General features: G+C 44.8%; 2 protein-coding genes across 5 annotated transcripts in view; one reads left to right on the top strand and one right to left on the bottom strand.

Moving 5' to 3' along the window:
- The window catches only part of SLC2A8 (solute carrier family 2 member 8), a 192,879-nt gene that overhangs the window by 151,382 nt on the left and 24,956 nt on the right, over positions 1-16,541 (top strand). The window lies entirely within an intron of this gene.
- GARNL3 (GTPase activating Rap/RanGAP domain like 3) overlaps positions 1-16,541 on the bottom strand; it is a 172,003-nt gene that overhangs the window by 133,208 nt on the left and 22,254 nt on the right. For 2 of the 4 annotated variants that reach the window (XM_075185688.1, XM_075185690.1), the window contains exon 1: positions 3,587-3,885. The exons of the other annotated variants lie outside the window; for them this stretch is intronic. In XM_075185688.1, coding sequence (XP_075041789.1) covers positions 3,587-3,699 — 113 coding nt within the window. In that variant the 5' untranslated portion in view covers positions 3,700-3,885. Of the gene's footprint in view, positions 1-3,586; positions 3,886-16,541 lie in introns of those variants that run through there. 4 annotated transcript variants of the gene reach the window in all.

The following is a 16,541-nucleotide window of genomic DNA, read 5'->3' as shown; positions in this document are numbered from 1 at the left end:
GCACCCTGACACTTAGGGGCCCAGGATAATGGCACCCTGACACTGGGGGTCCTAGGATAATGGCACCCTGACACTGGGGGTCCTAGGATAATGGCACCCTGACACTGGGGGTCCTAGGATAATGGCACCCTGACACTTGGGGGCCCAGGATAATTGCACCCTAACACTTGGGGGCCCAGGATAATGGCACCCTGACACTTGGGGGCCCAGGATAATGGCACCCTGACACTTGGGGGCCCAGGATAATGGCACCCTGACACTTGGGGGTCCAGGATAATGGCACCCTGACACTTGGGGGCCCAGGATAATGGCACCCTGACACTTGGGGGCCCAGGATAATGGCACTCTGACACTTGGGGGCCCAGGATAATGGCACTCTGACACTTGGGGTCCCAGGATAATGGCACCGACACTTGGGGTCCCAGGATAATGGCACCCTGACATTGGGGGTCCAGGATAATGGCACCCTGACACTGGGGGCCCCAGGATAATGGCACCCTGACACTGGGGGCCCCAGGATAATGGCACCCTGACACTTAGGGGCCCAGGATAATGGCACCCTGACACTTGGGGGTCCCAGGATAATGGCACCCTGATACTGGGGGTCCATTATAATGGCACCCTGACACTGGGGCTCCTAGGATAATGCTAACTATTATGACCGACTTGGAGTCACTTCTAATAAAAAGTTGATAAAAACTTATACAGAATACGAGTAGATTAAACAAACAGAACAAAAAAACAAACCCTAAAAGCACATATACTATGTATAGGAATAAATGTATCAGCTACAATAACTAAAGATACCTAAATAAGTGCAGCCAATTCTAGAATCCCAAAAAAGAGAGAAAAGATCACAAATAAAATATTTGCAAATACAAAGTGTGCTGGTCGAGCTACTAAACGCCCTTTTACCGTCTTCCTATTTGCTCCCGGCCCTGCAGTTCCTTCCAGTATTCAGATACAATCACCCTCTCTCATTGGACAGGAGACAACATGTAGCTGTTGGGTGGATGTGAGGGAGGAAGAGCAGATGCAATTAACTGAAGTGGTCTCTGTGGTATCCAAATGCAATAAAGATAAACAATTGTACCCCGGAGAAATAAAGTATTTGGTGAAAAGCACAGAAGTAAGCCACGAAGATAAGAGATGGATTTATGGAAGCAAACTCAAACCAATAAATAGTTGGAAAAACACTTTAAGATCCACATTAATTATGTAAGAAGATGGCGCATGTGTGCGCGTTCCGTCATCACATCTGGTGACCTAGATTCCACGTTAATACCCAGCACTTAAGGTGTTAATAATATATTAGTTGACGTTGAAGCTCAGAGTTGTCATCTTGTCTCCGTGTTCCCCACTCCAAGCAAAGTTGATGCATCTGTTCGACGCCATCCAGTTCCGTAATGTATTTCCTCGCGGCAGTTATATATCAGTCGTAATGTCTGCTCTACTTATTACATGACATCTTTACTTTCCCCCGTGAGTCCTCTGCTAGAACTGGAGATTACGCTGGAGACGTTTAAGGATAAAATCTACAGAAGGAAGCTCTATACTCTACAGCTACCTACGGCTCTCCGGGTGTTGTGAAACTACAAGCCCCAGCATGCTTTGTCAGCAGATAGCCAGTCGATAGCTGGCAAGGTATGCTGGGACTTGTAGTTTCGCAACACCTGAAGAGCCACAGGTTGGCCAGGCCTTGTCTACAAAATCATGCAATGGTCTAAAACAGGGCACAGTGCTGTTTCTCAATGGGCTGAGAGGGGCACCTGAAAGCTGCAGCAAATCTCAATTTTCGTATCGGGAGGTATATATAGCAAAATGGGCACCATTCACTTAAGATTATTTGTTTACACATTATAGTGGCTTCTAAATTGTCCAAACTCAGTCCTCAAGAGCTTCCAACAGGTCATGTTTTCCGGATTACTTTAACCATGCACAGGTGAGTCAGTCTAGTTTCCTGGGTCAGTAATTAAGCCACCTGTTTCTACAGACAGAAACCCTGAAAACATGCCCCATTGGAAGCTCTTGAGGACTGGGTTTGGACACCTCTGGTGTAGATTATTTACTGATGGTAAAGCCAATGTCTGAAAAATTCCTAATATAGACCTTACTGCTCGTCTGGGAACAAGATTTTCTCTTTAGTTCCATCTAATTCCTTCTTCTGGTCTTTCAAGAAATTAATCATTGCAAGAAACCCTAAGAGATAGCAGGTTCCTACTTAGAAGTCTCTCTCTCCAACCCAAGATGTCAACATTCAACCAACTCTTGTCCTGGGGCCTGGTTGATGGAGGTTTTAATAGACTAGTCTATTGAGCTGACGCTCAATTTACATGATTTACACAGGGTGGCCCAGACGTTCAGCGACATTGGCAGACTGTCCTTATATCTATGCGTGTGTGGCGTGTCCAACAATCTGGTCATCGGATGACCTCTGTGTGCGAGACCATCAGTCAACCAAACGGACAGGCCCCTTGGGGTCCGTGCGCTCAGGCCTTCATCTGTTCCCAGACTGACAGACCCCATATGATCTAGGCTCTCAGCTCCAGCACCAAATCAGTGGATATGCCCAGTATGGTGACCACTGTGACCATGTGCCACCATCATAAGACTGGCAGTGGAAAGTAAATACTGCCAGGCCAGAAATGGCACAGCACCAGGGACCCTATGGAGCCACCATCTGCTTCTGGCTAAGCCTAGAGCAAGCTTCAGCCCACAAAACCAAACCAGTCCAGGATGCTTTATAGGCCCAACATCATGGCAAAATAAAGGCACCACTGTCTGTGTCAATGTGGCATAAAGCAATGAACGGAGAGCTGTACATGTATAGTGCGCCTCCTGCTGTGTATTTCAGGGTACTACCACCAATTAACCACTAATCACACAGCAGCCACTGCTTGACCAGAAACGTACCATTAAAGTATTAAAGATCCCAGGCAGCCAATGCGACAGTCCCTTAATAAGAAAGAGTCACAGCCACCGTCAGGTGTTTTATAAATGCGCTGCTCTCTGTGTTAATGTAAAGCGTATACAATAACGCCCAGCGGGCTTCTCTGGAATTCAATGGATTCATGCTGAAAATTAAGGGCACTTTGCTGCAATTAACGGGATTATGCAACGTAAACAGTTCCAAGGAGGAAATCCAGCATGATACACAAACACGCCTATACTTGCCCACCCAGACGCCCCGGCTAATGTATATTTTATCTGGTGATATCGGCTCAGTGTGGACTCTCCTGCCCCCTCTTGTGTTTCTGCGGTCGGATGCTCCCCCCCTCTTCCTCTACACACAGACACACTCCCCTTTTACTGTATGTATCACTAGAACACAGACATCCATGAACACTTGACTGTGCATCGGCTCTTGGTGTCACCAGCCGGTCACCTAATGCCTCCCCCCCCCCCCTCCCCACACCTCTAGCCAGTGCGAACACAGCCGAGCAATCCCCCAGACCGGCTTCAGCAATGCATATTATCTGCGCGTTAGAGCCAATTAAACTTTCCATGTGCAGAAAAAACAACAACATTTCCACCGACTCATTCTGCAAAAGGAAAGTCCCACCTGCTGCAACCACCAGCCCCTTACCTCATGCTGTCATAAGTCTTCTCCCATTTCACCGTCTCAACCACAAAAATCAGGAAGGTGGAGGAGGATGAGACGACAACAGGCCACTTTAGACAGGCATACGGCAAATGCATTGGCACCAGCTCCTTGTTGGGGTTAATTCAGTCTTGAATTCAGACAGCATGAGAGGAATGGAATAGAAATTGGTCCAGCGCGGCTATGGTGCAGCAAGATCACTGCAGTACCAGAGGAAGAGGGGAGGCTCTATCGGAGCTACAAGGAGAGAGACAGCTGGCACCCAGCCAGGGCTTCCCAAAAAACAGAGAGATCACCACAGCCCCAGGAACAAGGGGGGGAAAGTTCATAGCTTGGAGCCTTTCAGCTGCTGAAGAGATCCTGGTCCTGGAGGAGGAGGAGGAGGAGGTGGAAAGGAAGAAAGACATTATCCAAACACAAGTAGGACCAACCCTGGGGTTAATCTTTTCACTACAACAGAATATAATTCTACAGAGAGACCCACCAACAGGAATGGATCACTAATCGTACAGATAGAGTGTGTTATAAATACGTCAATATAATACAGATAAACAAGGTTTCACCCAGCGTGCAGAGACAAGAGAAGTGTGCACATGCAAACATCACAGATACATGAGAATTGTATCCAGTATAGGATAAGTTGTACTGTGCGTAATGTGCTAGTGACCTTACATGTCGAATGGAAACAAATACTTAGAATGGCAGAATTAAAAACAAGAGAAGTGTTACTGTGCAGTTATATTTACATTCAGCGTGAAATTGGATGCAGGGACCTACATTTAAAATACTGAATGGAACAGAGAAGTCGTCGTTTGCAGTTGTCTTAGAATATATAGAAAATAAAAACAGTTTCTGTGAATTGTATTCGGTATACAAAACAAGAGAAGTGGTACTGTGCCCGCTGTTCATACAGACTGAATAGGAAAAGATACTGAGAGTCGTACAGTGTATATAGAATAAGAGCAGTGGTACTGTGCTGCTTTCCGTACATATTCGGAGAAGTTTTTCATGCCTACAGAATTTAGGCAGGAAGAAGGAATTGCACCCAGTACAAGAAAGTTTATAGGGTGGAGAACAGATACTGAGAATTACATCCATAATATAGAACAGTAGTTCATATATACAAGATAAGCAGATCATTAGAAATGAGATGTGTATGGCCACTATAAGCTAAATAACCAGATGTAGGATCTCTACTAAAAAAGTGTTAAGAAAATCTCTTCAATATCAGAACTGCTGTTTAATTATAATTATTATGGATGTTGCTCTCTGCACTCTGCTATATTTCTGTGATAGTCCATTAAACATACCAAGTTGATGATGATAAATTACACTTGCAGTAATAATATATATGATTATGGTAATTTGTACTTTTAACTAACCGAAAAACACAAGGAGAACACACAAACTTAACACAGATACCTCCCAGATCGTAACTGAACCCATGACCCCAGTACCGTGAAGCAGCAATGCTAACCATCGTGCCACCGTACCTTGTTCCTGACAGTATATTAAACAGCAATTTACAGATTATTACGGTGGGCATTACGGGTGTACAACGTAGAATGGTTTGTGCAAAAAACATTGTACCGCCGGTGCACCCGGCGTGTCCTTAAATGCCCACCGGTACCAGGAATGAGAGCGTCGCGCTCTGTAGTGACGTCATTTAGGCCGCCCGGCCTGTTCATGCGCCGCATTTCTGTCAAGTCTCTTTTTCAAGCTGTCGCAGGGAAAACACTATCGGTAAATCCTCCATCGCTCTTCTCATGTAGGGCTGATTGGTGTCGGTGTTTATGTAGTTGGTGAAGCGACTGCCACCGGACAGTAGCAATGCCAACATTCACAATTAACATTAACTGCAAACCCCCCCCCCCCCCTATACACAATACAGTACAACAATATACAATGGCATACATTTTTTTTTTTACTTAACATGTGCCCCACCCACCAGATTAACCCTCGTGCTGTCAGCACTAGGCTTTGCCAGCTGGGGCACTATAGCAGGAGAACCCACAGTGCGGGGTCCAGCTGCCATAACGACAACCAGGTGAGATCCGCAAAAAGAAAGCAGACCCCGCCCCTAGGTTTACCCGGCCCCATGATGAAAGATACCATTAGGTGCACTACAGGCATTCTGGTGCTGGTAGTACTACAAGCACCAGCATACCCATGTGTTGGGGGGGGGGGGGAGGTTTGCTGCTGATGTTTGTGTTTTCTTTTTTAATAATTACCTTGTTGTGCCGGACCACCCGTGGCGGCTAATGGCAGCGGGTCAGCCGGCGGGTTTGCCAGCTGCCGCTGGATGCCGTTGGAGTGTCGACATTACTACAGTCACATTGTTCCCATTTTACACATGTGAACAGAATGAATATGTCGGCAGTTACATGGTCATCATTCGCCAGAATGACCATATGGCGTAACTCTACCTACAAATCAAGAGTTTTCCAAAGCTCTCACCAAAATCACCAGATATCACACAATCTCTGCAATTACTGACACCTCTGTGCTGAGTGTGGAGCTTTGGCATCTATGTAGGATCTATTTAGGGAATCGCTGTAGAAATCGCCCCAAAAACTTTCACTGGTTTCAGAGAATGATCCAAAACCTGTGAGATTTATAAAACTAAACAAAAACCTTTTATGTCTGTACAAGTATGACATGAATGAGAAAAGTTCTGGCAATGAAATAAACGGCAACGTACCCAACGCCCCATATCCCCCCCACCCCCCCAAGTCCTGGGTTACAGGGTCCAGGTTGATAAACAAAATTGGGACACATAGGGGGAATTCTTCCCGAATTAGCGCAGCGTTAAAACGATTACCGGTATTACAATACAGTGGTTTGAATGTAATGGTCAGGGGGCCTAATACCAAAAGAGTAAAAAGAAGTAACCACACACAAGCTTAATCTAAACGTTAACTGAATAAAATAATCTCCCCATACACCACGTTAGTATACACCACGTTAGTAAATATAAAATAATAATATATTGACCACCAGCCAGTCACAAACAGTTTCTCACATTGGCTGCTTGTGATTGGCTGGAGCTAAAGAGGCTCCTCTGGGATTTAATGATTTCATCTCGGTCAGCGCTAGTGAGCGAGTGGATCTTTTTATGTGGAGTAGAGGCTGACGCATTTTACATAACGCAGACGTAAAACGCGTCTGATATAACTACGATTACCTATGCATGATGAGCTGTATGTATTTTAAGATATGTGGGACTCTGTGTACTATGTGAAACGCATCAGCTGCATGAAGATATATGTTATATACCCAATAACCGCAATGAGCTATATTCATACAATGTAGTTCATGGATACATTTAACCAATGAAGCGGTCACACAGTCACATAATGTACATTTTGAAGTAGGTCACTGATCCATAAGGTACGTTCACACGAGCCAAACATCTCACTCTCGAGTCTATATCAGTGATCCCAACATCTACCGTCTCAAGGCTACGTACGACAAGATAGACACAATATCCTTCAAAAATACACTGGCACCTTGTTCACAGAATATAACGTTTCTCTTTACAGTCCTGAGCCACCTATTCATGGGGTTTTCTGTGGCAATTGGCCGATATTGCAGAATGTGTGGCACCAAAGAAGTGCTGTAAGAATTGTTTAAAATACCAAACTCCATAGAAAAAATTCTGTACTTTCAGTAAGTAGGAGTTAGGGTAATAGGGAGTTGATGCAGTAGGGAGTTGATGCAGTAGGGATTTGAGGAATCAATGTAGGACAGAGAAGGGAGTTCATGGAGTAAGGAGTTGATATAGTGGGGAGTTGTGGAGTAGATGCTGTAGGAAGTTGGGCAGTTGATGCAGTAGGAAGTTGGGCAGTTGATGCAGTAGGGAGTTGTGGAGTTGATGCAGTAGGGAGTTGGGAAGTTGATGCAGTAGGGAGTTGTGGAGTTGATGCAGTAGGGAGTTGGGAAGTTGATGCAGTAGGGAGTTGATGCAGTCGGGAGTTGTGGAGTTGATGCAGTAGGAAGTAGGGGATTTGATGCAGTAGGGAGTTGGGGAGTTGATGCAGTAGGGAGTTGGGCAGTTGATACAGTGGGGAGTTGATGCAGTAGGGAGTTGGGCATTTGATGCAGTTGGGAGTTGATGCAGTCGGGAGTTGGTAAGTTGATACAGTGGGGAGTTGTGGAGTTGATGCAGTAGGAAGTAGGGGATTTGATGCAGTAGGGAGTTGGGGAGTTGATGCAGTAGGGAGTTGGGCAGTTGATACAGTGGGGAGTTGATGCAGTAGGGAATTGGGCATTTGATGCAGTTGGGAGTTGGGAAGTTGATGCAGTAGGGAGTTGGGCAGTTGATACAGTGGGGATTTGATGCAGTAGGGAGTTGGGGAGTTGATGCAGTGGGGAGTTGGGCAGTTGATGCAGTGGGGAGTTGGGCAGTTGATGCAGTAGGGAGTTGGGCAGTTGATGCAGTAGGAAGTTGGGGAGTTGATGCAGTGGGGAGTTGATGCAGTAGGGAGTTGGGGAGTTGATGCAGTGGGGAGTTGGGCAGTTGATGCAGTTGGGACGTTGATACAGTGGGCAGTTGATGCAGTAGGGAGTTGGGGAGTTGATGCAGTGGGGAGTTGGGCAGTTGATGCAGTTGGGACGTTGATACAGTGGGCAGTTGATGCAGTAGGGAGTTGGGGAGTTGATGCAGTGGGGAGTTGGGCAGTTGATGCAGTGGGGAGTTGGGCAGTTGATGCAGTGGGGAGTTGGGCAGTTGATGCAGTTGGGACGTTGATACAATGGGCAGTTGATGCAGTAGGGAGTTGGGGAGTTGATGCAGTGGGGAGTTGATGCAGTAGGGAGTTGGGGAGTTGATGCAGTGGGGAGTTGGGCAGTTGATGCAGTTGGGACGTTGATACAGTGGGCAGTTGATGCAGTAGGGAGTTGGGGAGTTGATGCAGTGGGGAGTTGGGCAGTTGATGCAGTTGGGACGTTGATACAGTGGGCAGTTGATGCAGTAGGGAGTTGGGGAGTTGATGCAGTGGGGAGTTGGGCAGTTGATGCAGTGGGGAGTTGGGCAGTTGATGCAGTGGGGAGTTGGGCAGTTGATGCAGTTGGGACGTTGATACAGTGGGCAGTTGATGCAGTAGGGAGTTGGGGAGTTGATGCAGTGGGGAGTTGGGCAGTTGATGCAGTGGGGAGTTGGGCAGTTGATGCAGTAGGGAGTTGGGCAGTTGATGCAGTAGGAAGTAGGGGATTTCATGCAGTAGGGAGTTGGGGATTTCATGCAGTAGGGAGTTGGGGATTTCATGCAGTAGGGAGTTGGGCAGATGATCGGAAGTTGGTGAGTTGAGGGATTGGAGCCAAGCCAGTGATCAAAACAGGACCAATGTCATGCTGGGTTCAGGCTCGTGTGTCCCTTTTTGTGGCACAGTAAAGATGTGGGACAAATGATATGATGAGGTGAGAAGAAGAAACTCCACTCTGATTCCTAAAATGGAAGATGCAGGACGAGAGAGACACGATGACTAATTCAATCTGAATGACAAAGTGATGCTTGTAAAGAAGACGCTCGGTTCTTAGTTGGGAGACGGTTCAGCATTTATAAATGAATTTGGTTCTGTGTTGGCTCCGGCATTCTGGACTCCCTCATTGATATCAGGCAGATTTATTTAATAACACGATACAACACTTTCCAAGTCAGCTGTCACAGGAGATAAATGGCTCCAGGTCTTGCCAAGTAAACTAGACTCTCCGGATAAAGAGATAAAGAGAAAAACAGGCGCTCAGCTAAGATACAGATCAGGGGACGGGAATCTGGGCACTTCAGATGTTACACGATTACAACTCACATCGTGATATCACTACTGCTAAGGATGAGTGGAGTCTCAAGCACCAGTGGCTTGGTATATTTATTTTGCCTTTTAAAAGAAGTTCCATTGCCTACACAGAATGGAGGCAGCCAATTACACAAATATATGCAGCCAGTAACATGGAATACTAGCCATTATTAATAGTGTAAAATGAAAGCAGCCATGTTGTGGGCTGAACCAATATTCTTAAGAATACAGCCTAAGTACCAGTGACATCACTGAGAATGCAGCCTATCCAGTCACTAGGAACCAGTGACATCACTGAGAATGCAGCCTATCCAGTCACTAGGAACCAGTGACATCACTGAGAATGCAGCCTATCCAGTCACTAGGAGCCGGTGACATCACTGAGTGTGCAGCCTATCCAGTCACTAGGAGCCGGTGACATCACTGAGTGTGCAGCCTATCCCTTCACTAGGAACCAGTGACATCACTGAGAATGCAGCCTATCCAGTCACTAGGAACCAGTGACATCACTGAGAGTGCAGCCTATCCATTCACTAGGAACAAGTGACATCACTGAGAGTACAGCCAACCATTCACTAGGAACCAGTGACATCACTGAGAGTGCAGCCTATCCAGTCACTAGGAACCAGTGACATCATGGAGAATGCAGCCTATCCCCTCACTAGGAACCAGTGACATCACTGAGAATGCAGCTTATCCATTCACTAGGAACCATTGACATCACTGAGAGTGCAGCCTATCCAGTCACTAGGAACCAGTGACATCACTGAGAATGCAGCCTATCCAGTCACTAGAAACCAGTGACATCACTGAGAATGCAGCCTATCCAGTCACTAGGAACCAGTGACATCACTGAGAGTGCAGCCTATCCCTTCACTAGGAACCAGTGACATCACTGAGAGTGCAGCCTATCCATTCACTAGGAACAAGTGACATCACTGAGAGTACAGCCAACCATTCACTAGGAACCAGTGACATCACTGAGAGTGCAGCCTATCCATTCACTAGGAACCAGTGACATCACTGAGAATGCAGCCTATCCAGTCACTAGGAACCAGTGACATCATGGAGAATGCAGCCTATCCCCTCACTAGGAACCAGTGACATCACTGAGAATGCAGCTTATCCATTCACTAGGAACCATTGACATCACTGAGAATGCAGCCTATCCAGTCACTAGGAGCCGGTGACATCACTGAGAATGCAGCCTATCCAGTCACTAGGAGCCGGTGACATCACTGAGGATGCAGCCTATCCAGTCACTAGGAGCCAGTGACATCACTGAGAATGTAACCTATCCCCTCACTAGGAACCAGTGACATTACTGAGAATGCAGCCTATCCCTTCACTAGGAGCCGGTGACATCACTGAGAATGCAGCCTATCCAGTCACTAGGAGCCGGTGACATCACTGAGAATGCAGCCTATCCAGTCACTAGGAACCAGTGACATCACTGAGAATACAGCCTATCCAGTCACTAGGAACCAGTGACATCACTGAGAATACAGCCTATCCAGGCACTAGGAACCAGTGACATCACTGAGAATACAGCCTATCCAGTCACTAGGAACCAGTGACATCACTGAGAATACAGCCTAGCCCTTCACTATGAAAAATCAGGTGTGTTTAAATGATCCCTGTGGCAGGCTATAAAAAGAATATTGGTATTTGCCATTTACCTTGTTTGTTTCTTTGTTGCTATTAATATTTATGCTTCTGGACTACCATGGCAACCACAGTCACATGACACATTTAAAGAAGGAAAAAAAAAAATCTATGCAAGATTGCTGCTTTAATATGCAAGTTTAATAATTGGACTGATCTGTCATTGTATTATTAGTATCCCTGGACTTGTTTTATTACCGATGAGTTAATTTTTTTACAGTGTATTTTATTATAGCTAAATTACTATTTCTGAACTGTAACAAGTGAGACATATACATATCTTGCAGTATGTAAACAATCAGGAGACAGCTCTAAGCTAGGAGACGATGATACATTGTTTAATATAAAGCACAGGCTGCGGAGACCTCTCACACAAACAGATAATAATTTATCTTTCCAAGCTTACACACCTACACACAACGTTATATACACACATATATACAGACACGTGCACACAAGCAAGAAATATATATATATATATATATATATATATATATATATATATATATATATATATATACATAGTGCTAATTTATAGGGGTGTAAGTAGAAGGTGGACTAGCCAGTCCACAGGTTTTTGAGGAAGTCCCAACATCATAGCTGAATAAAAGACTTTCTGACATTACGCAGTGGGCGTGGCTATACAAATACCGGGCGTGGTTAAACAAATATGAGTAAGCATTTTCAGCGAGGACTTGACCTCAATCTGACACTGGCTGCTTTGTGACTGGTTACGGTGTCTATTGTCCTGTGCAGTTCTGCATTTAAAGTAATAAATACCGTATAAAAATAGTATTAAAATAATTATTTTCTGAAGTCTGCCCAGGCCACCTCCTTGAATAAGTGGCTACAACACCCGCAGCCGTCTCCGCTGGCTCCTGCAATCCGACTTGATCCAGACGTACAAGTGATGTTTCCCTTATCATCAAACCTTTATGAACACTTGGGGGTAAATGTATCAAGCTGAGAGTTTTCCGGCGGGTTTGGAAAACCAATCAGATTCTAGTTATGATTTATTTAGTACATTTACAAAACGATAGCTAGAATCTGATTGGTTGCTATAGGCAACATCTCCACTTTTCAAACCCGCCGGAAAACTCTCAGCTTGATACATTTACCCCCTGGTCTGTACATATCCAATCAGCTATCTTACTGCCAACTTTTGGAAGGACCCCTTTAATCTGGACTCCGTCATCTACATTCCGTTGAAACCGCCCCTTCTAAAATTTCTCCTGTTAAATATGAAGCCGGAGACACTCGTTGCAATTGTATTAAGCTAATTGGCGCCATAAACGCTGTAGGTGTCAGTGACCATCATAGATGGGCTATGAAGAGCTGAAATCTGGCTGGAAGGTCACCAGATAATACTGCAGATAGCCAGTGACTGTTACCACTATGCATGGTTGGCCGTCTACAATAATGGTGCCCCATGGGATTTGGTTATTTGGTCTGACTGCTGGGCTATAGATGGAGCCAACACATGAGGTCACAATAAGGATCATGGTAAAGTCATGTTGCTCTGCATGAGAATGTAGATCATGCAGACAGATGTAGAGTTGGGATGGGGTGTGTTTTAGCTCAACTCCAAGTCATAGTCGCCTTTCCTCCGGGAATGTCTGGGAGACTCCTGCATATCTGGGAGTTCTCGCAGACTCACGGAAGAGCAGGGCATCCTCCTTCATCTTGCCCACGTCCTTAGGGAAGTGGGTGGGGCGGAGCTTAGTGGTGGCGCATTTCACAGTTAATCGTAATCTTGCCATTCCTTTGGTCACGCCCCCAGGAGGTCAAATGTTGACACGTATGCTGTAAATTGCAGTGTAAAAATAAATGTGTACAGTGTTTGTGTTCTACATGCACAACAGCCAGTATTTCCCTGCATGCATTAAAAAAATAACCCCCCCCCCTCGAAATAACAAAATAAACACATTTGCACCCCGTGTATTGAAAAATGGCTTGTCTAGGAGTAAACATACTTCCCCCTCTCTTTTTTTTTTTTTAAATTTGCGCCTTACTCTGTGAGGTCCTCTATATGCTGGTATTACAGCGCCATCTGCTGGACAGCAAGAATAATGTTGTAATGTAGATTTTAGCGGCAAGGAAATAGATTTTCATTTAATTGCATTTTCAGTGTGCAAACATGAATGGGCGAAGAATCTAAATAAACCGTAAAAATATATTACATTATTGTTCTAAATTGAAAACCAGCTATAAGCACGTCCACGGAAAGATGGTCCTTTATTTTCAGTGTAGGGCTCCAAACTATCAGAATCTGTCTTTATATAGGACAGGATCAGATATTCTAACTCACGTGACAGCGATGCTGTAACTATCCATTCACATGTACAGTTTTGTATTGTTTCCTATATGCACAGAAATGGCATTAAATATTATTAATTGGAAATAATATCATATGAATGGAATAGATTTCTATGTTGCTTACCCAGACAATATACACAAACCGATGGGTACGTTAAGCCACAAGTAGGAAAGATACAATAGATAGGATTGTTTCATTGGTTCTTCAGTGTATGATTATTGTGGATGATGATGATCAATGTATAGCGTATTGATACATCATAAATACCCTTCTATCTATAAGGACCTGCTCCTGAATCCCCTAATCTTCAGTTATATAGTGATACACACCCATGGAACGCACTCTAATAATCACTGTAATGTCTGTACAGCAGTCTGCGTGGTGTAACGTTAATAGTCTTTGACAGTGACACGAGTCTCAGGGGCATATTTAATAAAGCACGATAGTGCTTTTAACGGGTCATTAAGGTGTCCTCCTGTCCTCCGCAAATTTATTAAGGGTGCATCGCAGCAGATATCATGGATATCCGCTGCTTTGCATTCCTCTTCGTTTTTGGGAGCAGTCACCATTCAACAGAATGGTGACTGCTCCTGGCCGCAATCTAACATGTCCCGAAAAAACATTTTTTTCGGGAACTTGTCATGTTAATGTACCAGCTGACGCTGGCGTACATCATCCGAATTGAAGAAATCTAATGCTGTCGGCTCTGCTCCGGAGAGCAGAGCTGTACAGCGCATGTGTGGAGGGATCACATGATCCCTCCCTGTCACTAAGCGCGCTCTCTCTGCAACTATCGTTGCAGAGACAGAGAGGGGATCTGTGTGCGCATGTCCAGTTCTTGGAACTGGACATGCGCACTTGAAGAGTGAAGAGAAGACCCGGAGACAGCGCTTCCGAAGAGGGGGGTAAGTATGATTTTTTTTATCACTGAAACAGCAGTTTTTCGGAACTGCTGTTTCTCTGCACGGCTGTACATAAATGTGAGAAGTAGTTCAATCCTTATCATTGCGATAAGGATTGAAAACTACTTTTCACTTTATGTGAATATTGATAACTGTGCCCCTCAGTCTCTTTGTATCCTCAGGAATCCCCTACGATCAGTGATCGTTAATAAGCGCCACCGAGGTTTTTTAATGGAAATGAAGGAGGAAAATTTATGTAGTCCATCAAAAGTTTGCAGCAGACGTGATGTCGTCAGAACGTAACAATTATAAATATACCATTAATAGGAGTTTGCATCATTGTACACACTGGGCCTTTATCAATTAAGGGACAAACACGGGATTTTGTGCATATAATGCGCACAGTTACTCTGCGCAGGCCCAGAAACGGACCGTACCGCGCGGAACGCAGACTCCTGCAATTCATCTTCAAGCACAAACGACCCTTATCACAGCCTACAGTTTCAGGGGCGTAACGGGGAGGGGTCTGGGCGTCTGCACGTAGTCAGTGTACAGTAAGGGTGTGCCAAGCTGGAGCGCACACAGCAGTGTCGATTCAGGCTTTGGGCATCTCTAAGGTACGTGACTTTCTGTCGTATTACTTGCAGCAGCTACAGGTCAGGTGTAAGTGCTGATTACTAGTGATGACGCTGTGTATACAGCTAGAACATGTGTTTGTATCAGGAGCAACTGTAAAAATGTATTTTATGTACAGTAGACATTAATAATAATCTAATGTATTTTATGTACAGTAGATATTAACATCCTAATAAATGTATTTCATGGGGGGGGCACTTTTTTTTATTGTTTAATGCTTTGTCATTAATGTCTGTATTATTAACAGGTGACATTAATTGAATATGTTTTCTTTGCGTTCTTTTGTGACTTTATATTCCACATATATATTGGACGTATCCTGCAGAGTATTGTGTGTTAGAGCAGAGCGGACCTAGACCTGTATTCACCACCAGACGTATCTTCACATCCGCTCCTTGTTGAATATGGTCATACGTTCACCCAATGTTTGTTTTAAAAGAAATGCACATTAAGTTTGTTTATGAATCAGGCCCACTGTGTATGCATTGACATTTTCTAATATCCTTATAACTGACACTAGGGGGCACTGTATCCCATGTAAGCACTTGTAGAACTTCATAAACGTGGTCAGTCTTCATCTTTCATAATTGGTGTTTACTGTCATTAAATCAGTTGTACGATCTACATATAGAGCCGCACTTTGCCGTTATGCGAGGTGGCGGAATTTTTATTCTTTTTTGCTAATAAGGCATATACTGGCTGCTTCTACAATACACAAACACTGGGCAACTTTATTTTTACACTAGGATTGAGAGATGAGCTAGGACCTGTCCCCACCCAATGTTGCTCTCTTCCCGCTACCTTTTCTCAGATATACACTGATATATTCTGCAGATCATCTCATACCACTGAGCTCCGGAAATATGTGCAGTATGCAAACAAACTCTCTTCCTGCTAATCATTTTCTGCAGGAACGGTGTCTTTTGCCCCAATGCCCCGGAGCGAAGGGTGTAATTACATGGATGAGGGATTTCGCAGTGATTATATAGGGGCACATTTATCATTAATCGGCAAAAGTGAGAAATAGTTATCAATCCTTATCGCAAGGATAAGGATTGAACTATTTCTCACATTTATTAAAAAGGGAACACAGAAACAGCAGTTCCGAAAAACTGCTGTTTCTGTGATAGAAAAAAATCACACTTACCCCCCTCTTCGGATGCGCTGTCTCGGGATCTCCTCTTCGTTCCTCTTCTTCCTTCAAAGCACAAAGTCCCCACTCTGTCTCTGAGAGAGCGCGCTGAGTGACAGGGAGGGATCATGTGATCCCTCCACACATGCGCTGTCCAGCTCTGCTCTTCGGAGCAGAGCTGACAGCAGTGGATTTCTTCAATTCTGATAATGTACGCCAGCTTCAGCTGGGGTATATTTAAGAAAGCACGGTAGTGCACTATCGGGCACTTACCGTGTAAATTAGGCCAGGATGTGCTCTCCGCAAATTTATTAAAGGTGCATCGCAGCAGATATCATGGATATCTGCTGCTTTGCACTCCTGATCGTTTTTGCGAGCAGTCACCATTCAACAGAATGGTGACTGCTCCTGGCCGCAATCTAACAAGTCCCGAAAAAATATTTTTTTCGGGAACTTGTTGTGTTAATGTACGTCAGCTGAAGCTGGCGTACAT

The sequence above is a fragment of the Mixophyes fleayi genome, chromosome 9 (genome assembly GCF_038048845.1).
Source record: "Mixophyes fleayi isolate aMixFle1 chromosome 9, aMixFle1.hap1, whole genome shotgun sequence".
In the NCBI taxonomy this organism is placed as follows: domain Eukaryota; kingdom Metazoa; phylum Chordata; class Amphibia; order Anura; family Limnodynastidae; genus Mixophyes; species Mixophyes fleayi.
This window is presented reverse-complemented; position numbering and strand designations above follow the sequence as displayed.